The sequence below is a fragment of the Sminthopsis crassicaudata genome, chromosome 2 (assembly GCF_048593235.1).
Source record: "Sminthopsis crassicaudata isolate SCR6 chromosome 2, ASM4859323v1, whole genome shotgun sequence".
Lineage (NCBI taxonomy): Eukaryota > Metazoa > Chordata > Mammalia > Dasyuromorphia > Dasyuridae > Sminthopsis > Sminthopsis crassicaudata.
The window spans coordinates 503959948-503985617 of NC_133618.1; the positions used below are offsets into that span (position 1 = coordinate 503959948).

The following is a 25670-nucleotide window of genomic DNA, read 5'->3' on the forward strand; positions in this document are numbered from 1 at the left end:
ACCTTACTCAAGTAATTTCCCATCTTTGCCTCAGTTTCCCCTCCTGTAGAATAAGAGGGTTAGACTTGGATGACTTTTAAGATTCCCTCAGATCTGAAATTCTGTGATTTTATTTTGATTGTGTTCCTGTCTTTTTAATTTATTTCCATCAAAAATCTAATTCATATGCAAGGTGATGTTTTTATTCTTAAATAAGTTTAGGTACACAAAGCCACATTCATTTCTTCATATAGAAAGAAATGTATCATCTGAATATGAATACACCTGCTAAGCAATTAAATTCTGATTACAATGGGTAAAAGAATGAAGAAAATATAAAAAACGTTGGGGAGCAAAATGGCAAGATTAAATTGGAAGATTAATTGGTTCTCAAAAACATGGACCTTGAATATCATTGAATAATGATGTGAACAATACACTGTGGTTGTTTAATTTGACAAAGGTGCAGAAGACCAGAAAGAGATGAAAAAGAAGCAAGCATTAATGATTATGGAATCGTAAAAATGCTCCAGGGAAGCAGTGTATCTATGGATCCTATTTCAGATAAACACGTTTTGTTTTTTATAATGGAGCAATAATACAAAAAATTCTCACCAAAAAAACCAAACACTAACAACAACAAAAAACTCAACCCCACTCTAATCATATAGTTTTTAGGAAAAAAAGATTTGATTGAATTATCCTGAAATAAAAACACCTTATTTCATCTTTCTTACCCAAAACAATTTTCCATTGCTTATGATGAAAAACAAAATCAAGACACAATTTAGACAAATTAAGCCTCTGTTTCCCTTCCTCAAAAATTATTTTTATTTTATAGGTAATTAATTCTCATTTTGCAGGCAATTCATGAATTTAAATCAGGCAGCTAGCTGAAGCAGTGGATAGAGGACTGAATTTAGAGTTAGAAAGCTCTAAATTCAAATATTACATCAGACACTTAGTAGTAGTTGTGTGACCCTAGGCAAGTTAACCTGTTTGCCTCATTTTGCTTAGCTACAAAGTGCAATTAAATTTAAGATACCTTAAGTGGTTACTGTAAGGATCATGAGATAATATAGGCAAAAACTTTTAGCACAGTGCCTGACACAAAGTAGGCACTATATAAATGCTTATTCCCTTCCCTCTTCCCATAATGGACAAGGCAAAATGAAATATATAAATACTATGTTTAAATAAGTTGGATTTGGTATTGAGATTTTTCCCTGAATTATCAAGACAATTTCTGAGCTATATGGCTTTAAATAAGAGCTTATGTTAATAACTAACAAAATTTCAAATTTTTAATTTTTTAAAATTTAAGTGAGATTGGCAATATAAATATTACTTTCCCCATCCTACAAATGAGAAAATATAGAGAGAAACCCAGAAAGTGACCTGCTTAGAGTTACACAGGTAGTTAAGGAGCATTGCCACAACTGACATCCAGTTCTCTAATTCCTCTTTTCTACACACTGTTCCTGCAACTCTCTTGAGCCCATCTATTCTGAATGTTCTCCTGAGCCGCCAAACCTCAAAGTCATTCTCCTCACTCTTAAGAATGGTTAACCAACTTAGTACTGGTAGAAACCAATCTCTTTTGATGTTTCCAAAACAAAGTGCTAATTTCTCTTTCTTGAACTTATTTGATGGTCACTTCAAAGAAATTCTTCAAAGAGATTGTGTTATACCAAAATAAAACATTATCTACTGAATCCTGATAAGTTACATTCCCAACATTTCTCCCAGGAAGTTATCAATACCTTTATCTCTCATTCTAAAGTATACATTGATCTTCCTATATAGCCAAATGGGAATAATTAAGTTTTTCAAGACCCTTCTAATTGTTTTTCCCTGAATACACTCTGTCCCTTCTCCAATAGATGAACTGCAGTTCATCTTTTTAACAATTTTTAACAATTATGGTTTTTTGTGTCTTTAGGCATTCTCTTGATTTTATCAGTGCATTTTCACTTTTGTATTGGCTATTGTGCACATTCATGGCTATGTGGAATAGAGAAAAAAATAAGAGGTATGATATCTGCAAGTTTGTGGAGAAGCTGATATCCTATTTGGTGAGTCACTGGTCTTGTTTAGCCTATTAATGTAGAATAATGAGCTCCCTGAGCATCTATTGCATATTTTCATTGTTTACCTTAAAAAGCCAAGTTTTATGTTGCAATGCTGCCCCAAAGCATAGTGCAAGTCTTTTGGTTTTAACGTAATATCAAGACCTAGTTAGTATCAGATTTTCCTATAGCCATGATTTAAGTTCTAGTAAATTTTCCTTTGGTTTTCAGAGGGTGAACAAGGCTAAGAGGTTTGCAACAGTTTATATAGCACAATGTTCTCACACCACCATCTAACATAGTAGAATTATGCAATGTTTTAGTTGTAAGAATTTTCATTGCTGCAGAGTATTTATGATATTATCAATTTGGCATAAAAGTGGATATTATCTGAAATAAATGTTTTCTTTGAGATGTCAGCACAAAATATCACAGAATAATAGGAAATTGCTGCTGAGAAAAATGTTTTGCATGTTACCAATTTTATTTTGTTTACTGTGTTTTATGGGTTATTTCATGGTTGCTGTGTTAGGAAAAATATATTACCAGAATTGATGTTTTGTTATTACAAATTGTGTGCAGAAAAGTGTATTTTCAATCATTACTAGTGAAATTACAATTTTTGGTGGTAGCAGAAACCTAACCCCTTATTTCCCATAGGTTCAATGTATCAACATTCAAATTTCTGACTTTCCAATCACTTTGTAGTCACAAAAGTTAAAGATTGACTGACATTCCTAAAGGATAAATCACTTCACTCCACTGCTCATGAAGTTTCACTGATTCTCTAATGCCTTTAGAATAAAATACAAACTTCTTTATTTAGTAAAACTTTACATTCTGGTTCCAACTCCAAGGATCATCCCTACTACTATCCCTATCGGGAGGGTATCCCTGATCAACTGACTTCTACTCAAGCCAAATAATTAAATTACAACAACAAAGGGCATTTAAGTTAACTGCTAAGAAAGTGTTTGGTTGTTTTTCTTTTTCCCCTATAGAAGATGGAAAGAATTCTTCAATCAAGCCTGATAGAATTAAGCATGCAGCTATCAATACATTGGCATTTAAGGACTGTTGCCCAATGGTCCTTTAAAAGTACAACACATTTTCTACAGAAGTGAGTTGAGGGAGTAAAAATTTGAGTTCAACAGGAATCAAAGTCTCTTACTCAGTAAAAGGTACTAAAAAGTCAATGGGGAAAACAGGCTGAGTGAGTCAAAGAAGGAGATGGCTCCGATGAGTATAACCTTTGGCAATAGGAAAGACAGCCAGTTATATAAAAAGGATCTAATTCTTGAGAAGCAGATGAAAGAAAAAATATTATAAGCAATCAAAAAGAAATAGTTAAAAGTACTAACAAATTACTATGTTGCATCTACTAGAAGGAAGAAAAAAAAGTGGGAATACAATATTCCAAAATTAAAAGATTTTTGACCAAAGACTTAAAGACTTAAAACCAAGAATAATGTATCCTGCAAGACTGAGTATAATCCTATAAGGGGAAAATTGTCCATTAAAAGCAGGGATGATCAAGCAAACTACTGCTAGAGGGTCAAATCTAACCTGCATGTTGTTTTTGTACTATGAGATAAAAATGATTTTTACATTTAAAAACAATAAAACTTTATTTAAAGATGTAAAAATATTTCTAATTCTCCTGCCCCACAAAGATAGGTAACTGGCTGGATTTGGCCCACAGCCTATAGTTTGTCGATTTCTATTTAAAAGAATAAAGAAATTTTAAAAGAAAGGCAGAATCTTTAAAATGCAAACATAAGAAACAAGAGGAACCCAGAAAGGAAAGCATATTTGAACAACTGGAAGGGGCTATAAGGTAATAAAGGACCTTCCATTCTATTAAAATTCAAGCATTCCTTCAGAATCCCATTTTCTTCAAGGGTCTAAGAGAGTTTTAAGAAAATAAACATGAGACCTGGGTAGATTTTTAGAGTTTTTTATTGTTTTGTTGATTTTTAAAGAATCAATAAAAGAGAAGATAAAAAGCATTCACTAGAAATCTCCTGAAATTATTCTTAGCTGAACAAAAGGAAGGTTACATATGCACTCAGATATACATACACATACACATGTATACAAGAGTTTGAATACATTAAGTTCAAAAGGAAAATAGGCAGGGACAGGGAGGAGGGAAGGAAAATTTTAGAAGGAAGATTGCATCTGAGAGGAAACAGACGCAAACAAAACAAACTTTAACTTCAGAGAGTGAATCATGAGGGGGAAAACAAAAAAAGAGGGGAAAAAAAAGAATCCACCGAAAAACATCTGAAAGAAAACCCCAAATAAAAACTCTCAGCAATATTATAACCAAATTCTGGAGCTCCCAGGTCAAAGAGAAAATATTGCAATTATCTAGAAAGAATCAAATCAAGTAGAATGGAGCCACAGTCAGGATAACACAAGATTTAGCAGTTTCTACAATAAAGGGCCAGAGGCCTTGGAATATGATATTCTGGACAGCAATAGAGTTAGAATTATAAGCAAGTATCATCTACGTAGCAAGATTGAGTATAATCTTTCTGAGGAAAAAGTGGTCATTCAATGAAACAGAGGATTTTCCATTTATGATGGAAAGGCCAGAGCTAAATACAGGACTCTGGAGAAGCATAAGGAGGTAATCAGGAAAGGGATATCATAAGAGACTTAATAAGGGTTATTTGTTTGCATTCCTACATGGGAGGATGATACTTGTAACTCATTATAATGTTTTCATTATTCTGGCAGTTAGAAGGCATATATAGAGATACAGAGGGCACAGGTTTAAGTTGAATATGAAGGAATAATATCTTTTTTTTCCCCCCCTGAGGCTGGGGTTAAGTGACTTGCCCAGGGTCACACAGCTAGGAAATGTTAAGTGTCTGAGACCACATTTGAACTCAGGTCCTCCTGAATTCAGGGCTGGTGCTCTATCCACTGCGCCACCTAGCTGCCCCAGATAATATCTTTTTTAAAAAATGATGAAATTAAGGGGTGAGAGAGAAATATACTGGGAGAAAGGGAAAGGGAGAAGTGGAATGGTGCAAATTATCTGTAATAAAAAAAGTGGAGGGGAAGAGGGAAAGGAGAGGGAGAGAGAATGAACCTTACTCTCATCAGAATTGGCTCAAAGAGGAAATAACACACGTACTCAATAGGGTTAAAGAAACCTATCTTAACCTGCAGGAAAATAGAAGGGGAATAAGATATGGAAAGGGGGAGGATAGTGACAAAAGAGAGGGACTATTGGGGAAGGGAGTGGTCAGTACCAAAACATTTTTGAGGAGGGACAGGGTGAAAAAAAGAGAATAAATTGGAAGTGTGGGTAGAATACAGTTAGCAATAGAAATTGTAATTGTGAAAAAGAATTTCAAAGCAAGTTTCTTTGATAAGGCCTCATTTCTCAAACTTAGAGGGAACTGAGTCAAATTTATAAAAAGCAAGAACCATGACCCAATTGATAAATGATTAAAAAAAAAATGATCTGGGCTGAAAAGGCCATGAATTCATGCATATCTTTTGAAGTAACAACACTACTACTTGGCATGAATGCCAAAAGAGATTTTTTAAAGGGGGGAAAATGACCTATATGTACAAAAAATATTCATGGCAGCTCTCAGGGCTTAAAAAATTGGAAATTCAGGGGATGCCCATCAATTGGGGAATGACTCAGTAAACTGTGGTGTGTCTTTATGATGAAATATTAGTGTTTTATGGGAAAGGCTTGAGCAGGATGGTCTCAGGAAGAAAAAAATTCTAAAAAGTCCTCCATGAACTCAAGCGAAGTGAAATGTACTGTATGCAAAGAAAAAACCCTTGAAAATCCTCCACGAACTCAAGCAAAGTAAAATATATTGTAGGCAAAGTAATAGCAATGCTCCAGGATGGCCAGCAGTCAATGACTTTGCTATTCTTAGTAATACAATCATCTATGACTACTCTGAATGAAAAATCTATCCAGATCCAGAGAAGGAACTAATTGTGTCTGAATATAGAATGAAGCATTCTCTCTCTCTCTCTCTCTCTCTCTCTCTTTTTTACCTTAATTCTTCTTGAGGGTTTTTAATTTTCATTAGGGTAGGAGATCTATGGTGTTTTTCCCCCCACAACTTGACTTTTATGGAAATGTTCTGCATAACTTTACAAATTTTTTTTTTTTTTTGTGGATGGGGGATAAGAAAGAGAACATAGAACTCAAAATTTTTAAAAACAAATTTAAAAAATTGTTTTGAATGTAACTAGGGGGAAATATTAAAATAAAATACAGAAAAAATAAATATAAATGGGATAAATTCACCCACAAAACTGAAGATGATAGTAGAATGGATTGAAAAGCAGAATTCATCCTTTTTTTCATTTTTTATTTTGACAATTTAGTTTTCTTCTCTTTTAAAATTAATTTAGTTAGCAGCTGTCTATTAACATTAAGTAGAAGCTCAATTAAACATGAAGTAGGAAAGCACAAATAAAAAGCCCAACTAAACATCAAAATAGAAATTCTGAAAATTAAAAAAAGAAAAAAATTGAAAACAAAAAATTAATTGATAAATAAAAGCAGGAATTTTTTAAAAGTAAAAACAATAATGTAAGAAATAATAGACAACTATTAACTAAATTAATTTAAAAGAGAAGAAAACTAAATTGTCAAAATGAAAAATAAAAAAGAGGATTTACAACAAATGAAGATGAAATAAAGAAAACTATTAGTTTACTAAGAATGAATCGACCTATATGGGACCATCCTATAGCATAAAGAAAGATGCTATTTCTAGTTTCAATCCACTACATACGTTGTTGTTGAAGAATCTGCTTCTACTCATGAATGACACAGGGTTAAAGGGCTTCAACATTGAAATCAAAGAGCTATGCTGAGTGAAACGAGCAGAACCAGAAGATCATTATACACTTCAACAATGATACTGCATGAGGATGTATGCTGATGGAAGTGGATTTCTTCAATATAGAGAAGAGCTAATCCAATTCCAATTGATTAATGATGGACAGAACCAGCTACATCCAGAAAAGGAACACTGAGAAATGAGTGTAAACTGTTATTTTTACCTTCTGAATCCAATTCTTCCTGTGCAACAAAAAATTTGGTTCTACACACATATATTGTATCTAGAATATACTGTAATATATTTAACATATATAAGACTGCTTGTCATCTGGGGGAGGGGGTTGGGGGAGGAAGGGAAAAAATCTGAATAGAAGTAAGTGCAAGGGATAATGTTGTAAAAAATTACCCATGCATATGTACTGTCAAAAAATGTTATAATTATAAAATAAAATAAAATAAAAAAAAAAAAAAAAAAAAAGAAATCAAAGAGCTGCTTTTTCAATTCTAAAGCCAAAAGTGCTGATGACTCAGTGAGCACATAAAAGAGAACTAGCATCTCTGCTTCTGTCTCCTTTTCTAGCTGTGAATCATATTAGAGATTATTCCCAGTAGGAGAGACCAAAAAGAGGAAAAACCTAATCCTCTACCCTAACTGCAAGGTCTATGTAGATATGATCAAATAGTATCTAAAGCTTATGTCCTGCCTGGGTAATCCTGAGCTTAGAATCTGGGCTGCATCTCTTTAGGTTTGCTCTTTCCTTGATGAGTACTTTATCCTAAAAGGAGTATTTTCAAATTTGGATGAAAGTTCAAGAAATCTCAAAGCTGAATTTAATGAACTGATTTTAAAAATACCTAGAATGAAAGTTTTGTTTAATATTAGGAAAACAATAGACATAGTAGATTTTATTATTAAAAAACAAAAATCACAATTATATCACTAGACACAGAAAAAACTTTTGAAAAAATGCAGTGTCCACTTATGTTAAAAAAAAATGTTTGAAAGTTTAGGAACAAAGGGACTTTTACTTAATAAGGTATATAATAACTATCTAAAATCAAGATAAAGCATTATCTGTATTGAAGAAATACTTGATGCCTGTCCAGTTTTATCAGGAGTAAAAGACAACTGAATAGCACAGTATGGAACATGGGGCCTGGAGTCAGGAAGATTCATCTCCCTGAATTTAAATGTAGCTCAGATGTGGCTTTAGCTGTGTGGCCCTGGCAAATCACTTAAACCTGTTTCCATTAGTTTCCTTATCTTTAAAAAAAAAAAAGTGAGCCAGAGAAGTAATTGGCAAGTCACTCTAGTCCTTTTGCCAAAACAAAACAAAACAAAACAAAACAAAAAACAAAAAAACCCTAAATGGAGTCACAAAGAATTGGACACAACTGAAAGACAACAACAAAAAGCAAGGATGTCCATGGTCTGAATGATTATTTTATATAGTTTTAGAAATGTTAACTATAACAACTTAAAGAAGAAATTGAGATAATAGGCATTGGCAAAAAAAAAAAAAAAAAAAAAGATATAAAATGGTCACCTTTGTAGATAATATGATGGCTTACTTAGGGATTCAACTAAAATTAATTGAAATAATTAATTTTTTCAATGAAGTATCAGGATAGAAAATAAACCCACAAAATCACTAATTTTTCTAAATGTTACCAATAAAATCCAGAAGGAAAAAAAAATAAATATAAAGACATAAATATAAAGGTGGAATTGATTAAGTCAATTAATCCCACTCACCCCCATTTAAAGCAAGATGAATACCTTAAATGAGGTGAGAACCAGGCAACCAAGCAAACCAAACAACGAAACACCATAAATAGTAAATATCCTTGGAAGAATTAGAATATCAGAAAGGATTTATGGACTAGCTGCACCTATAAAATAAATAACAGTTTGGAACTCAAGTTATGATCAGTGAGCCATGAATGAGATCAAGTTCTTGCTAGGTCCTCTTAGGAGGAGTTTCTTGGGGGTGAAGAATGAGGGACACCTTGACTTTGGCTTTGGTCTCCTCCTCTCCTCCACTGACCAGAGGATGACCTAGTAGACTTTGATGATCTGGAACAGAATTAGCACATAGCTTGTAATAGGTACTCAAATTAAAATGTAATTGGGAAGCAATTAACTAAAGAGATCAAAATACAATAGGACATAGATGTTAACATGTAGTTTTCTAAGTCAATATTCAGACCGTAGGGATCTACATGTATGGTTTTATTTAAATCTGAAACCACATGTCTTGAAGACATTATAGCCCTATAGCAGCACAGAGTCATGTTTGCACAGAGAATCAAGAACAGAAAGGATGCTAATTCATAGCTCATCCAGGGAAACTTTTGAGCACCTCATGGAGGGAAGAAAGAGATGTCCAATAACCAGAGACTGTGAGGTACCCTACATATTTTCTAAGCTTGAATCCTCTTTCCCCTGGACTCTGGTTGTACTTGGAGAAAGAAACATCACAGAATTCTGGATGAAGAATATTTTGTATCAATTTTCCTTACTTATTATACTTTAGTAATATTTTTTCCTAAAAACAACTTACTCCTGGTTAACTAAAATCATTCTGAACTAATAGGCATGGCAGGAAGCACATCAGTAAAGGATTAGTTGAGTTCTAACTCTAGGAACGTCTTTCCCAATACCTTCTGGAATATCCCAAGAGACCTAAGGGCTCTTGCCCTGGGAACTTGACTCATCAAGGTGAACAGGAGTTGGAACAGTTGCCTGAAAACCTGCACTACATAAATAATTGTAGAAATACTCATTATAATAAAAATAACAATACTGCCTAAACAAATCTATAGATTCATACTAATCAAATTACCACTGGATAATATAATAACAAAATTCAGCTGGAGGAACAAAAGGTCAAGAATCTCAAGAAAAATGTGTGTTGCGTGTGTGTAAGTGTGTGTGTGAGAGAGACAGACAGACAGAGGCACCTAGTAATACCATATTCCAAAATATATCATAAAGCATAATTTAGTCATCATGACTATCTGATACTCATTATAAATTTAAACAGTGCAACAGATTAGGTATACAAGACCAGAAGAAACTAAATATAGAATAATAATAATTGAGAAACCCAATGATACCAAGACTGAGTTAAGTATTCATTATTTGATATTAAGAATTTTATGTGTCTCTTCCCAACCCATTCAATTCCAGAACCTTCCCTCTGTTAATAATTTCCTTTTTAGGAGCAGGTAGGTGGTACAGTGATTAGAGTAACTACCCTGAAGTTAGGAAGACCTGAGTTCAAATCTGATCTTAGACACTTAAATACATCCTAGCTTTGTGACCCTAGGCAAGTCACTTAATCCCAATTTGCCTCAGGAATTTTTATTTCCTTTTTATTCTATAGTTTGTTTTGTATATATACATTTTGCATATTGTTTCTCCTCATTAGATTGTAAACTCCTCAAGGAAAAGACTTGTCTTTTCTCTTTTTTTTGTATCACTTAAAACAAGCATTTTATAAATGTTTATCAGTTGCTTGAAATGATACAAATATATGAGACCAAGGGATATATTATCAGTAGAATGCAGCACCCTGAGCACATAGAGACAGATAAGTCTGAGGATGGGGGGCAGAATGAGGCTGGAGTCTTATTTCTCCGCAGGCGCTTCAGCACTTTTCCTCTTCTAGATCTGAAAAACTCTCTCCTCCTCCCCACGTTTCCCCTGTATTAATTTTGTTTTTGAAAAGGACAAGTGACACCAAAAGGATACTTACATCTACTAGAATATATCCCTTCTGAGGGCAATGATTGTTTATTCTATGTCCACAAGGCCTGGAATAGTATCTGGCCTTGCCTCATTTTTACTGAATTGAATAGAACTGATGTGCAAGATTGCATATAGCTGAGCTTGTTAAATTCAGTCTGCATATATATTGATGAGTTCCATCTCTGAATGAATCTAGTACATTTAGGAAAATGAAGTAAACATCACTAGATATTTGGCCTAATGGGACACATCGCTATTGCTGATGAAAAAAATAAAAAGTAGCTCAGCTTTAAAGGGCACTGAGAGACGTGAGGCAGACCCAGATAATTCAAGCATAGTGATTTGCAATGCAAAAGTCCAATTCTACTTGGAAAATTCAAAATAAATTATGGATTAAGGCATAAGGCATTTTGTAAAGGAAAATGCAGACCATTTCCAAGCAATAAGACTTTCTCCCACCCTCTTTATCCCAAGGAAAATTATTTCCATTTTCTGCAATGAAAGAGAAAGAATTCCTCTTAAGAAGCAAAAAAATAAGATTGGTACATTATAAGAAAAGAAGATCTAAGGTCTTTTGAGCAGAGTGATCATTTTATAATATTTTCAGTTGAGAAGGTAAACCACTTTGGGAAGCCATAATTAATGGGAGGGGGGTTGGATTATAAGAAAATTTAGCCTTTTCTGGGATTCTTTTTTGCCTTAGCCTTTCTCTTGAAAATTTCATAACTTCTAAGTTCTGTCACTTATGACACAGAAGACCAATTATATGCCCTGAATTATGTTTCTCCCTATCTCCTAAAATTTGGTCAAATTATTTAGTCTCAGTTTCTTCATCTGTAAAGTAGGGATAATAATACTTAACTTTTCTACTTCACTGATTCATCATGAATGTCATTGTAAGGATGATTCATAGAATGAATCTCCTTCATAGCCATAGTGTCTCATGACTCATCACAAGCTGCTGTACTTATAATCAAACTTTTCAAAACCAACTTTTGCCAATAGAATGCTCACCTGTCCTTCTAGTGCAACCATTAGTATTAATCTCTACTCCCTGAGTAGCACCCACTACAACACTATCCACAGCCTATAGTCTATCCTAAGAATTAATCCGTCAACAGGCATTTATAATATATGCTTACTTTCACTTAAATCCAACTCACTTGCATGTCATGGCATCACCTCCCTAATGGTATCAAGCATATAGAACAAACAGATATGTGCAAGGCACTGTGGCCAGTAGGATATACAAAGACAAAACCAAATCAGTGCCTTCCTTAAGGGAATTGACATTCTATTAGGGAATAACAACATGTACACATAAGTACATGTATTTACAAGAGATAGAAATCAAGCTAAATGCAAAGGAAAGCCCTAGTCATAAAGAATTAGAAAACGATTTCATATAGCTAGTGACATCTGACATAAATTTGAAGGAAGCTAGGGATTCTAAGAAGTGTAGATGAAGAGGGAATGCATTCTAGGCATAAGGGACAGCCTATACAAAGGCATAAAGATGGGAAACTGAATGTCATATGTATAAGAACCAGCAAAGCTGGTTGAAGCATAAGAGTGTATGGACAGGAAAAATGGAAAATTAGCCTAGAAAGGCAGTCTAGATTCAGGTTGGGAAGTGTCTTAAAAGTCAGAGTGAAAAAAAAGTTAAAGAGCAGAGTTTATATAGTTGGTCCTATAATCACTTAGGAAGTAGCTATTGGTAATTGAATGAGAAAAAAGAGACTTGAGGCTGGTAGACCAATAGTGGACTATGGTTTATCTGAATTAGGAGAGGTCACATGAATGGGGAGGAAAGAAGGAAATACATGCAAAAAATGTTAGGAGGTTAGAATCAACAAGATTTGACAACAGACCAAATTTGGGGAGAAAGAAACTGGATATTTCCAGGTTATAAGTCTGAGTGACTGAAAGGATGCTGGTGTCCTTGATAGAAATATGGAAATTTGGAAGAGGAATAGGTTTGAGAAGGAAATAACATATTTATTTTGGATTCTGTTTTAGAAATGCTGAATTTGAGATGGGAAATTCAGTTTGAGATGTTCAATAGACATAGAAGAATAGGCATTGTAATCAGAGCAGAGCCAAGATGGCATAAAGGCAAAAGCAATGTAGCTGAACTCCCCTCTACAGCTCTTCCAAAAATGTCTAGAACATTCACCAGATTGAATCCTTTTTAAATTTAATTTCATTTTAAGTTTTTTATTTTCAAAATATATGCATAGGTTTCAACATTCACTTCTACAAAATGCTGTGTTCCAAATTCTCTCCCTCTTTTTCCCCACCACCTCCCTTAGACAGCAAGCAATCCAATATATGTTAAACATGTTTCCACATATTCCCAGAATTATCATGCTGTACAAGAAAAATCAGATCAAAAAGGGAAAAAAATGAGAAGGAAAACAAAAAGCCAACACACAATAACAAAAAAGATGAAAATACTATGTTATAATTCACATTCAGTCCCCACAGTCCTCTCTCTAGATTCAGATGACTCTATCCATCATAAGTCTGGAATTGGCCTGAATCACCTCATTGTTAAAAAGAACCAAGTCCATCTCAGTTGATCATTACATAATCTTGCTGTTGCCGTATGCAATGATCTCCTGGTTATGCTCACTTCACTTAGCATCAGTTCATGTAATTCTCTCTAAGCCTCTCTGAAATCATCCTGTTGATCATTTCTTATAGAACATTAATATTCCATCACATTCATATGCCTTAACTTATTCAGCCATTTTCCAACTGATGGGCATCCACTCAGTTTCCAATTCCTTGCCACTACAAAAAGGGCTGCCACAAACATTTTAGCACATGTGGGTCCTTTTCCCTTTTTTACGATCTTTTTGGGATATAGGCCCAGTAGAAACACTGGATCAAAGGATATACACAGTTTGATAGCCCTTTGGGGATTTGTTCACAACTCCACCAACAATAGTGTCCCATTTTCCCATATCCCCTCCAACATTTATCAATTCAGATCAAATTCTAATGAGAAAGTCATCAAAAAGTCACAGTGAATCATTTGTCCAGTTTAGATCAGCAAAGGGGGACAGATAAAAGTTGACAGCTGAAACTGGGACTGAGTCAGGGCAAGAGGTTTCCAGAAGTCAGACAGACACACCAGAGCAGGAAATCACCCCCAGACTTATTATACCAGGGTACTTCAATTGGGACAGATACCAACTAGTAGCTTTGTTGCCCACTACCCATTTCAGGGTTACAGAGACTAAGAAGGAGAACTCACAGCAGAAGGAACAGAACAGAATCTCAGCTACAGCATCTCTAGCCAAGCGTACAAAGGAATAATCAGGGCAGAAACCCTAGGCAAAAGAGGAACTTTCCTTTTTGTCATTCTAACTCACCAGAATTTCCTAGCTGACTAATAGTGGCTGAGTATAAGAGCAGTCTACTATACTAATTAAAACCCAGGTAAAGAAATTTATAGAGTTCAGAATATGGAGATAGCGATTAACTTTGTCCTGGATCAGACAATTCTGACAGCACTAAAATAATATGACACTAAATAACTCCAGGAAATCAGCATCAGGACCTGGCCAGTCTTCTCCTCAGAAATGTGTCAGAGCCCAATACTAACATTAAATTCAAAGTCAAGAAGTAGGCTAAAAGATTGGGAAAACAAGCAATAACAATTTTTAAAACTCTAATATAATAAGTTATTTTGGCGGAAGGGATGCTCAATATACAAACTCAAAAGAGAAAGATTTCAAAACATCTGCAAGCAATTTCTCCAAAGAAAAGACAGCTTGGACACAAACTCAACTATAATTCCAGAAAAAATGAAGCACATTTTTTTAAGTTGAAAAAATTCTTTTAAATGAATTGGAAAGGAATTAACATAAGATCTATAAAATCTTACCCAAGCAACAAATTCGCTGAAAACTAGGATGTATAAAATAGAAACCAATGATTCCATAATTCAGCAAGAAATATTAAAACAAATTCAAAAGATTGAAAAAATTAAAGAAAATTAAAAGGATCTCATAGCAAAAACAAAACAAAACTTAATTGAAAAACAGATAGAGGAGAAAAAGTTTAAGAATCATTAGACTAGGGGCAGCTAGTTGGTGCAGTGGATAGAACACCAGCCCTGAAGTCAGGAGGACCTGAGTTCAAATCCAGTCTCAGACATTTAACACTTCCTAGCTGTGTGACTTTGGGAAAGTCACTTAACCCCAATTGCTTCAAGAAAAAAAAAAGAATTATTAAACTATATGAAGTCCATAACCAAAACAAAACAAAACAAAAAACTCAGAGAACCAGAGTGTTTCTAGACAGAATCCACCTAAATCTGAAAGTGAAAATTCTCAGCAACATTATAGCCAGGTCAAAGAAAAACAAACAAACAAACAATTTCACCTGAATTAATCTACTGAGAAGTCATGATCAGGATTATACATGATTTAGCAACCACTACTGTAAAGGAGTGGAAAACTTTGAATGTAATACTGAAGAAGAAATTTGGACAGATAAGAATAGCATACCCAGAAAAACTAACTATAATGCTACAAAGGAAAAAATGGATTTTTTTAATGAAAAAAATCACTTCCAAACATGCCTGATGAAAAGATCAGAGTTGTTTTTGAAACTCTAAAGTTCAACACAGGAGTTTAAAAAAAACATAAATTGATGAACATGAACATAAGGATAAATTGCTTACATTTTGAATATAGGGGAGATGGTACATTTGTTCCCTATAAATCCTATTAACATCAGGATTCATAAAGGGAATCTAATTAGGCAAAGACAGAATAGTTTTGTTAGGTCTTGACCATTTTAAAAATAGAAAGGAGAAGAGGAATACACTGGAGAGTGGAGGAAGGGAAAGGAAAGAGAAAATTAATCTCACAAAGTCAAGGTGTACAAGGAGACATCCATTCACCCAAGGAGGGGGTCGAGAGGGAGACTGGCTGACACTTGAACCTCACTCTCATTGGAAGTGATTGAGGTAGGAAAAAATATGATAGAGACATCCACACAAAGAGAGAGACAGAGACAGAGATACAGGGAGACACAGAGGCAGAGAGAGACACAGAAGAGATAGACAGATAGAGACAGAGACAAGAGACAGAGACAGAGAGACAGAGAGAGAGAAAGAGAGAGAGAGATGGAGGATAGATTAAAGGAATGATATTTCCTAAGCAAAATAAATTCTAAAAATATATAAAAATATTTATAACTCTTTTGAGATGGCAAACAATAGGAATCTGAGGGAGTGTTTGTAAATTTGGGGATGGATGAACAAATAATGATATACAAATGTGATAGAACATTATTGTGTTGTAAGAAATGTTTGAAACCTGTGAAGACTTGTAGGATCTGAAAACAAAACAAATTCATACAATCACAGCAATATGATAAAGGAAAACAAATTTGAAAAAATTAGGAACTTTTATCAATGTAATGACTAACCACAATTCCAGAAGACTAATGATGAAACATATTACCTATCTCCTAATGGAGAAGTGAAGAATTCAGAATATATAATGAGACTAATAATAATTTGGACAGAGCCAATTGACCACGTTTATAACCAAGTTTGTTTTTCCTTATGTCTCAAGTGATGGTGAAGAGTGGGGTGGAAGGATTAGAAGACAGATTTTAGCTGACTACAAAAAATAAAATTTTAAAAATAGGATGACAGACAATTCAAATGGAAGAATCCTGTCAAATGTGAGGATACCACAGCTCAGTACAGCACCTAGAGATCAACGTATCTGCCACAGAAGTGAGCTTGAAGTTGTGGGGGTATTTTGGACAATAGCAATAGTTTGCCTAATTAAAACTTTTATCTTCCAAGCTTTATCAGTCCAGATTCCGTCTTGTACCTTTTATTCCACAAGCACATACATCTGAGATTTTCTTATAGAACAAATGAAATAATGTGTTTTTTTGTAAAAGCCTTCATAAACTATAAATAGTTAGCAGTACAACATAAGTCCCTTAAAAGGCAAGGATTGTTACATTTTTTAGCTTGTGTCTGAGGGGCTTCAATCTGTACCTGACCCACAGTAGGGACTTACTGAATGAACGATTGAAATAATCATTTCCAAACTGTTGACCAAGCTACTGAAAGTGGCTTTGGCATATCATAAGACACTAGCTTAAAAAGAAAGAAATACCATGTTCCAACACGGAAGATCAGAGAATTCTATCCACAAACCAACATCTGTATTTGTGCTACCTGTAGTACCATAAGAAGGGTGGTGACATAAGAAATGACTGTGCAGAGAAGTAAAGCTAGAAGTAAAGAAGTAAAGCTACTAAAGAAAGTAAAGAAAGTAAAGAAGTAAAGAAAGTAAAGAAGTAAAGAAGTAAAGCTACTAAAGTAAAGTCAAGTCTACTCCCCACCCCGACATCTATACAGAGTAAGACATGATAAAGATCAGACTCTGCTTTGTATAGAGCCCCTCTTACTTTTTGATTACTCCTCTTTTGCTGGGAAAACTTGGTTTCTAATGCTTTAAAAGGATTAAGAAAGTGATAGCATAAGCAGAGGAGCCACAGACTTAAGAGACTTAGAAAGGTCATACTTTTCAGACATTAGAAACTTAAATTATGAGGTCAGAGACAGAGGAGAACACAAAGTTTATATGGCAAGTAGAGCTGAGAGAGTTTCTGTCCACTCTCACATTGGCTTTGTCTGTCTGCACCATGACTCCCAACTCATGACCTAGTTGTGAAAAGAAACAGTCAGATGTCCCTTCCAGTGGCAGGACACTGAGCTTCCATTTATTCCTAGTCCTAAGCCCATGTACCCTTGTTGCTCTAAGGAAGAGGGCTAAGTCTTGGGAGCCCAATTTCTTAGTCTTCAGTTAATGATCTGCCCTAGTGGGTGGCATGTATAAAAATGTAGCTGGCAATTCTGTGCTCCTTTGCCAACTCCAAGGAGGACAGCAAACCGAACTGTATCATGTACCCTCTGCAACCAGGAGAAGCAGCTGCAATGTTAAGTTTTATTATATGTTGTATCAAGGTACTAGGAGACACCTTGTTTTCCAGAGCCAAAGCTAAGCAAGCAAGCAAGCTGTATCCTGGACTTGGCACAAACAACAATTCTTTGCACTCACCCTCTGAATGATCTCACAAACAGCAAAATCCCAGAATTATTTCATAGAATTATTGTATTGTTGTGAGCAGCACCTGAACTTGGACAAGCGCCTGCATATCCATGTTCTGGTCATGAAGCCCTGCTATGAATCAGACTTGTCACATTGTGGCTGTTACCCCTCATTGTCAGGGCAGCCCCTGGTCTTAGTGTTGAGATTTGGCCTCACTAAAGCAAAGCAGGTCGTCCCTCCCCACTAGGGGAAGGGTTTCAGCACATGAGTCCTTGCTTGCAAGCTGTTTCCCTCTCTTTGAAATTAAACTTCCATTTGATTCCTGACTCCTGTCTCTAGCCTGCTCCATTCAGCTCTGGTCACCCACAGATTAGAAGCCACTTCTGTCTGGTTGACAGCTAAACAGCTTTTATTTATTAAAATTGCTTTTATTATTTCTATGCTAAGAGTAAAACACTATACAGTTGAAAACATTCTGTCTTTTTCTGTGGAAAGAAACTCCATTATGTCAAGGTCAAGTGACTATGGCACAGAACAATACCATAATTTCAGGATAGAGATGGGGGTTCCTGGAGAATGGAAACTTGGGAGGTTTTTTGTTTGGATAAAACCACAATAATTATACCCTTCATATTGACACAGTGTCTGATACATTATAGGTCCTTCATAAATAGTCATAGATTGTTTGATATGGGCCTGGTTACCCAGAGAAAGGTGGAGATGTTAGCTGGGAGAGGCAGAGTTGGGGTTCCTCTGAGAACAATAGAATTTGGCCCCTTCTCTGGCATTTCTATGCATATAACTAAGGGAATCCTGCAATTTCCAGAACCTAAGGCATCTTGTTAAATATGATCAAGTCAGTTGTGAGTTGTGATACCTAGTGGTGAAATTATACAACTTATCTGAATTACAGTCATCTGAACTCTGTTTAGTTTTTGTTTCCAAAAAAAAGAGTAATAGGAAAAAGTAAAAAAGGGGTAGATGAGCAGGCTACAAATCACTACTACAGTGTAAAAAAATCCAGTCATTTCTAAAGGTCTCCCTAAAGAAAAGAAGAGAAAACTGCCAAAATTCTCTTTTCCTCTTCATCAAAGGTAAAAGGCAAATTCAACCTTTTGTTTTTTAGATGGTATGTGTTTATCTGATTTGCCCATCAACTTTCTGGGCCTGCCACAGAGCAGTCTTCCATGTTCTGCCTTTGATCATCTCTACTCTAGAAGATTAGTATGTACACTGCTCATCTTTCTCTTTTCCTGCTTATGATACCCTACACTCTCCAGGTCGTTGTTGAAAAAGGCCATCAGATCCAAAGTCCCCTAGCTGATTCCCTTTTCTAGTCCCATCATGTGAACTAATGGTACTCCCAGATTGCCCTGTTGATCTCTAAGGAAGTATTCTTACCTTTGAGACGCATTCTTCTTTTGACATACGTTCCAGGAGCAATTTTATTAATAGAAAATCAGGAATTGCCTAGAAAAAGCACCAAATGTACAAAAAAAAAAAAGAAGAAGAAGAATATGATAAGGATGAGCTATTCACAGGGAAGGTAAAAAGGAATTTTAATAGGCAAGAATACTGGTTAAAGGAATATACTTTTAAAATTAAAGTTCTTCAAATCCTAAATCAGTATCATATAATTCAGACAGCTTTAGAAGTGAAAAATTCAAATAACTTTTAAAAAAAAAAAAAGAAACTTGGAAGCGCATTTCCAGTCTTTCCTCTTCTTCTAAATTCTCTTTCTTCCCTGAAACACCTCCAGTGATGAAGGACCAGAGACACTAGCTTAACCCAACATCTGTTTGTACTCTAAAGATTCTTAGAAGACTAAATCAGTTTCTTAAACTCTTCATTCTTCACTCAACAAATAAGCCACTCTTGAAGGTTTGCCATGCTCTCATAGTCAGTGAGATGACAGATTTCAATGAAATTTCTAGTGTCTATTTTACTAATCTCCCAGAAAATCTAGAATCCTAGAAGTGTTCTAAACCAGAGATGTCCAATTTTCTCCAAGAATTGCATCAATGGGTAAAAAAGAATCCCAATAGTGCCTATATCTGCACTCACTCCCGTGGCTGAGTTAGTACAAGTCCTGATTTAAGGGAAGTGAAAAACTCTTCTCTATAGGGCTTTCTAGAACAGTGTGTAACTCCCTTTCCCTGAACACTCATAACGTCATAATAATGTGAATTCTGTGGGAAGTGAGTAATGTACTTTGGAGTAGAATACTTTTTACTTAAAATGAAATTTTAAAAATCTATATTTATGCTTTGATCACTTGAGAAGGGAAAAATACAGTTAAACTGGGGGCACTCTTTTGACACATGTCAGAAAATGTGGCATCTGCTCCATTCACAATGCTCCCAAACAGGACAACTGAGCACCCATACCACAAACATTGTTAGTTGTGTATAGTTAGTAAGTACAGTGTATAGTTAAGAAGAAACCTCAAGAAGACCCATGGAAATAAGTCCTGCGAATGTAGAGAATTTGAATCTTCAAAGAGCTGAGACTCAAAGGAGGTGATTAAAGAGGAAGTAAGCTATATGCATAGTCCATAAAATTTGTCTGGATGCACAAAAATTTATAAAATTTCCAGAAATTTTGAAGTGAGAGAAACAAAATAAACAATTTTTTTTATTCATTTTTCCAAATTATCCCCTCCCTCCCTCCACTCCCTCCCCCCATGACAGGTAATCCCATACATTTTACATGTGTTACAATATAACCTAGATACAATATATGTGTGTAAATACCATTTTCTTGTTGCACATTTATTATTGGCTTCCGAAGGTATAAGTAACCTGGTAGATAGACAGTAGTGCTAACAATTTACATTCGCTTCCCAGTGAATAAACAATTTTTTAAAATTGAAATACATATACTTTGTTGGTTTAGGAACATAAAGATATGCTGTGAATAGCTTGGTTTACTTATAAAAATTTTTATTTCATTTAGAGAAGCAAAGGTTTGGGGAAGGGAATGGGAAAAAATAAATTTTTGTTCATTTTTTTATGATTTTGAAGGGGGAAGAGTCTCCCCTGCCACATCTTAAATGTGGAATTTTCCTCCTGATCTTTTATTTTTTCTGTCTTTTTCTTCCAGTCTTTTTATATCCTTAATGTGGTTTAGAAGGGAAGATAATTAGGAAAGTAGTAATGAGGATGGGATGAAATAGAAAGGAAAGGCAAATTGTTTGAAAACCTTTAACTTCCCACAGAGGATCTTTATTATCTTTATTTAGGTTCAGAAGTAGCTAGCTGCTCCAATCTCAGCTCACCATCAGGGCCAGGTGGGACCCAGGAAATGAAGCCCAATGAGGTCTCTTTCTAGTAGAAGCATTTTTTGTCCAAGGATCTTTGAGGAGAGGGGCTAGAGAAAAGGGGAAAGCATTTGGAAAGACTCTCCATTCAAGGTGACCCCTCTTTTGTTCCACCATATTTCTGCCAGGTCCTACCCTTGATCCTCAAGTCCACCCCTCCTAAATCCAGGAGTGGCCCAGGTCAGAGACTAAGGAATGGAAATAAAGATGGTTTCAAAAAAGAGTGCAAGGGCACAAACTCCCAGAACAAGGCTGGGTTTCTGCTCCACTTGATTTTCTCCAACTCTTTCTCCCCTCCCCGACAACAGTCACTCTGGAGGTGGCATTCGAGAGGTAAAAGTGTAGATGGGGGAGACTGGAGTAAGTCAAAGAAACCTGGGGTTTGAAAGACGACAGGTCCCATAGTGTGGGACGTCAAAGCCTCCCGCAGCCTTGCGCTGCTGGAGCATAGGGCTATGGCTTTGAGTCTGTCACCTTCCAAAGGTGCATCATGCTGCTCCCTGAAACTGCTTCTGTCTTGCTTAGCTCTTTGATGTGTCATGTCAACAGGGGTTAGCAGTTTCCAGGGGGTCCACTCCTCCAAATCCTGCCAAACCTGAACAGAAATTAGACTTTACTCTTTTCAGAGTTTATGATAAGATCCTGCGCCCCATCAGCCCTGAAGGGAGCAAAGGGGCACACACTGGCGGGAGGCCCCAGTCAAGCCAGTTAATGGCTATCCCCAAGCATCCCAGCTCAGTCCTAGGTTTTCTGCTGCTCAAGATGCACGCTCACGGCTCTGCTTTTGCTTAGAGAAAACTGCAATGCACTGAGACTACTTCATCCCTTTTAAGCGCAAGTCTGTTGGATTTCTCTAAATTTGGAAATCTCTCACTTCTTGTTCCAGGTCTCCAAATGTTGCAAACAGCAATGTTCTGGTGGGATCGTGTCTCATAATCACCAAAATCACTATTAACTCATTCTTCCCTGCTTCCTGTGATTCAGAAGCACCAGGATAGGTGATAAATCTGAGCTCCCTGAGGACGGTACGGCTTTATGGCTCCCTTTGTATCTTCAGCACTTAGCCCAGTGCCTGGGACGTTGTTGTTATTATTCAGTCACCTCCAGCTCTTTGTGAGCCTGTGGATTATATCTGTCCATGGGGTTTTCCTGGCAAAGATACTGAAGTATTTGCCATTTCCTTCTTTCAGACAAACAGAAATGATTTGCCCAAAGTCATACAACTAGTAAGTGTCTGAAGCTGCATTTGAACTCAGGTCTTCCTGACTGTAGGCTCAGGGCTCTATCCACTGAGGCATCTAGATGCTTCATCTGGCACACAGCAGGTGCTTTATAAATGTTTATCAATTGATTAATTCTCCATAGGTATGGCACCTTTGATTTGCAATTACAAACTTCTTAAAACATAGGTTTTTTCTTCTTTTCTTCTCTCTCTTTTTTTTTAATAAATAAAGGGGAAGGATTTTGGTGAGTTAGGCAGAGCTGCCTCCAGGCCTTTCCCTTTATGTTGTTCTCCTGGAATTAATTCCCCTATGCCCTCTGCCTATTTGAATCCTCCCCATCTTCGAGACTCAGCTTATCATGAGATTTAGAGCTGAAAGGTATCTTAGAGATCATCTAATCTAACCCATCATTTGACAGACAAGAAAGCTGATATTCAGTTCAAGTCATTCATTCAGTAAATATTTATTGAGCTCCTCCTCTGTGCAAGCCCTGTATATAGAAGCTATAAAGAATACAAAGAAGTAAAAGATGTCCTTCCCTATTGAGAAGGAGCTGAAATAGAATATAAGGACTACAAGCCCCAACTCTTCCTTGGAATATTCCTGATTACCCCAGCATGCAATGACTCCTGTCTTCTGACCTATACATCTAGGACTTACTGGGAGTTGTTTTGTACTGTTAGCTGTTCTTGTATTCAATTCACTCTTTAAAAATATATATGAAATGCCTACTCTCTACAAGAGACTATGTTAGGCAACAGGATCATAAAGACAAAAACTTCATGTCAGCCCTGACATCAAAGAGCTTATTCTAGTACATACAGTTAGGTAGAGAGGATATGTAGACACATAGAGTCTATATCTGTTCCTGAAGGAGAGGAACCATGCTCTTGGCATGGAACAGTGGAAAGAGCAACGGTTCTGCAGCCAAAAAACCTAACTAAATACGAATACTGCTTCTGATCTTCTGTGGCTTTGGATAAGACTTTCACTTCCCTGGACCTCAGTTTGATCACCTGAAAAATGAAGGAGTCAAACTAGATGGCCTCTGAAATTTTTCTAGCTTTAAATACACAAACATACACATTCATACCTATATATACATATATTTATATCTAGTTGTTGAGTTGAATACAAACAAAACTACTAAATATCTATATGTCTGTCTGTATATATCTATATATGTATATATACACAGATATGTACACATATACATAATCATATATATTCATAACCTTATGGATATAAGAACTGTGTATGTATGTATAATCTCTTATGTAAGATTATTAGTAGTTCTCACCTTTTGGAACTGATGGACGCTGAGCTTGGGCAAGCACCAACAAGCCCAGGCACAAAGCCCTGCAATGAATGGATTTTTGGTCTCTAGAAAACCTCGCCACTGTTGCTTGCTGAGCCTCACTACTGTTGCTACACTACTGTTTGTCCCTGTCTAGCCACAAGTATTTAATTCAATGTTCAGTCCACTAAAGCAGATTCTTCCCCCACCCCCTACTAGGGCTCCTGCACATGTGTCCTTGCTTGCAAGCTGTTTCCCTCACTTTGAAACTAAACTTCTGTTTGATTCCTTACTCTCCGTCTCTAACTTGCTCTTTTCCTCCATGGCCACCCATAGCTGCCATTTCTGTCTGGTTAACAAATGGTAAAGGAAGAAAGGGATCCTGCCTAGCCATCCAGTCCCCAGTGATCAATCAATAAGATGACAGACATCCTTAGGTCACCTCTCCCTATCACAATCTTCTTTTCTTAAGGCTAAATCCTGGGGCAGCGAGGTGGCGCAGTGGATAGAGCACCAGCCCTGAATTCAGGAGGACCTGAGTTCAAATCTGGTCTCAGACACTTAACACTTCCTAGCTGTGTGACCCTGGGCAAGTCACTTAACCCCAGCCTCAGGGGAAAAAAAAAAAAGGCTAAATCCTTCGGGTTCCTTCTCACATCTTCATCTGGCATAATTTCAAGTCTTCTCACTCTTCTAGTTGCTTCTCAAATGCTAATATTTTCCCTAAAATAGAGCACTCAGAATTGAACACAATACAGTTCAGATATGATCTGACTGAAGCAGAGGAGAGCAAGACTATCACTTCTTCATAGCCCTCCATTAATGGGGTCTAAGATAGGGTAGGTTTTGGCTGCCATAAGATATTTGACTCACATTAAGTTTGCAGTCACTATTAATTAGACATGAATTCCCTTTATAAAGTTCTTGATGGATCAGGATTATATACATGCTCCCATGCCCATAGTGGTATAAAATGTGAATCTCTCTCATTATAATATAGAAATCTAGAATTTGGGTTCTATCTTTGTTTTACTATCTATGATATAATTATCTTTATGGAACTGTACAGTCTATACAGATATACATTAAGGTAAATGGGCTGAAAATAGCAAGAGAAAAATAACATATTGTGAGTATTGAAAAGGTTTGTTATTTTTTCTAAAAAGAGGCACAAAGAATCCCAATCAGCCTAAGGATATGGAAGAACCATGTAACTAACTGCTGTTTTCCTCGCAGACTACATTCTATAGACTTACAGTCAACCACCAAGACCTCACCAATTTCAGTCCTTCAGAAACTCCTTTAACTATCTTATTAATCTTGACAGCCTTGCTTTTTATCTTCCCTCCCATCAGTGTTTCTGAACCAAATAACCCCAACAAGGCACCCTTGAAAGTACTTGATATGATCTAAAAATATGTGGATAATTAGTATAATTAAACCCAGGAGGGTTTTGTATAAATTCTGTCATCTAAGTTGAATTTTATGAATCTAATAAAATCATCTTCACAATAAAAATAAACATTTTCCCCATAAAAGCTTGTCTTTTATATAAAATCAGTTAATTTTTTCTACACTTATGTTAAGCCCAAAAATGTTTTCCAGCACTCTGGGGTAGGAATACAAACAATTAATACTGCAAATATGCATAGACATTGGGGTAAGATTGTGAGGAATTCCAGCACCCTTCTGTTATTAATAAATGCTGCCAGAAAAGTAAAGAGTCTGGAAAACAGAGGTGAATGGAAAACTGCAGGTCATGCCTCAGTCACATCATCTATTTTGGCAGATGATGATCCTAAAAGATCCTAAAAATGTATTCTTTCCTGTTTCTCTTCCATTCAGAGTGGCAAATCTAAATGGACTATCATCAGTTGCCTTCTTTTAGATGATGTCTGGATTGGCCCAAAAGGGCAATATCATCTGAGGAACTGTATCCACACTTTGGTGTGGGTTAACCTTGCCAAGTTGTTTTGAATTGAAATACAAAGATATTTGCACTAACAGTTATCATCAAAAGGCAAAGATGGCCTCAGATGCAAATTAATGTGTTTGCCATGATCAAAAAGATCTGAATGTATAGATAGAAGAAAGC

General features: G+C 35.9%; 1 protein-coding gene across 8 annotated transcripts in view; it reads right to left on the reverse strand.

The window, feature by feature from the left end:
* AK8 (adenylate kinase 8) overlaps positions 1–25670 on the reverse strand; it is a 151768-nt gene that overhangs the window by 106173 nt on the left and 19925 nt on the right. For 7 of the 8 annotated variants that reach the window (XM_074293984.1, XM_074293980.1, XM_074293979.1 and 4 more), the window contains exon 5: positions 19138–19206. In XM_074293984.1, coding sequence (XP_074150085.1) covers positions 19138–19206 — 69 coding nt within the window. Of the gene's footprint in view, positions 1–17745; positions 18079–19137; positions 19207–25670 lie in introns of those variants that run through there. The other variant, XM_074293987.1, reaches the window with a different exon arrangement.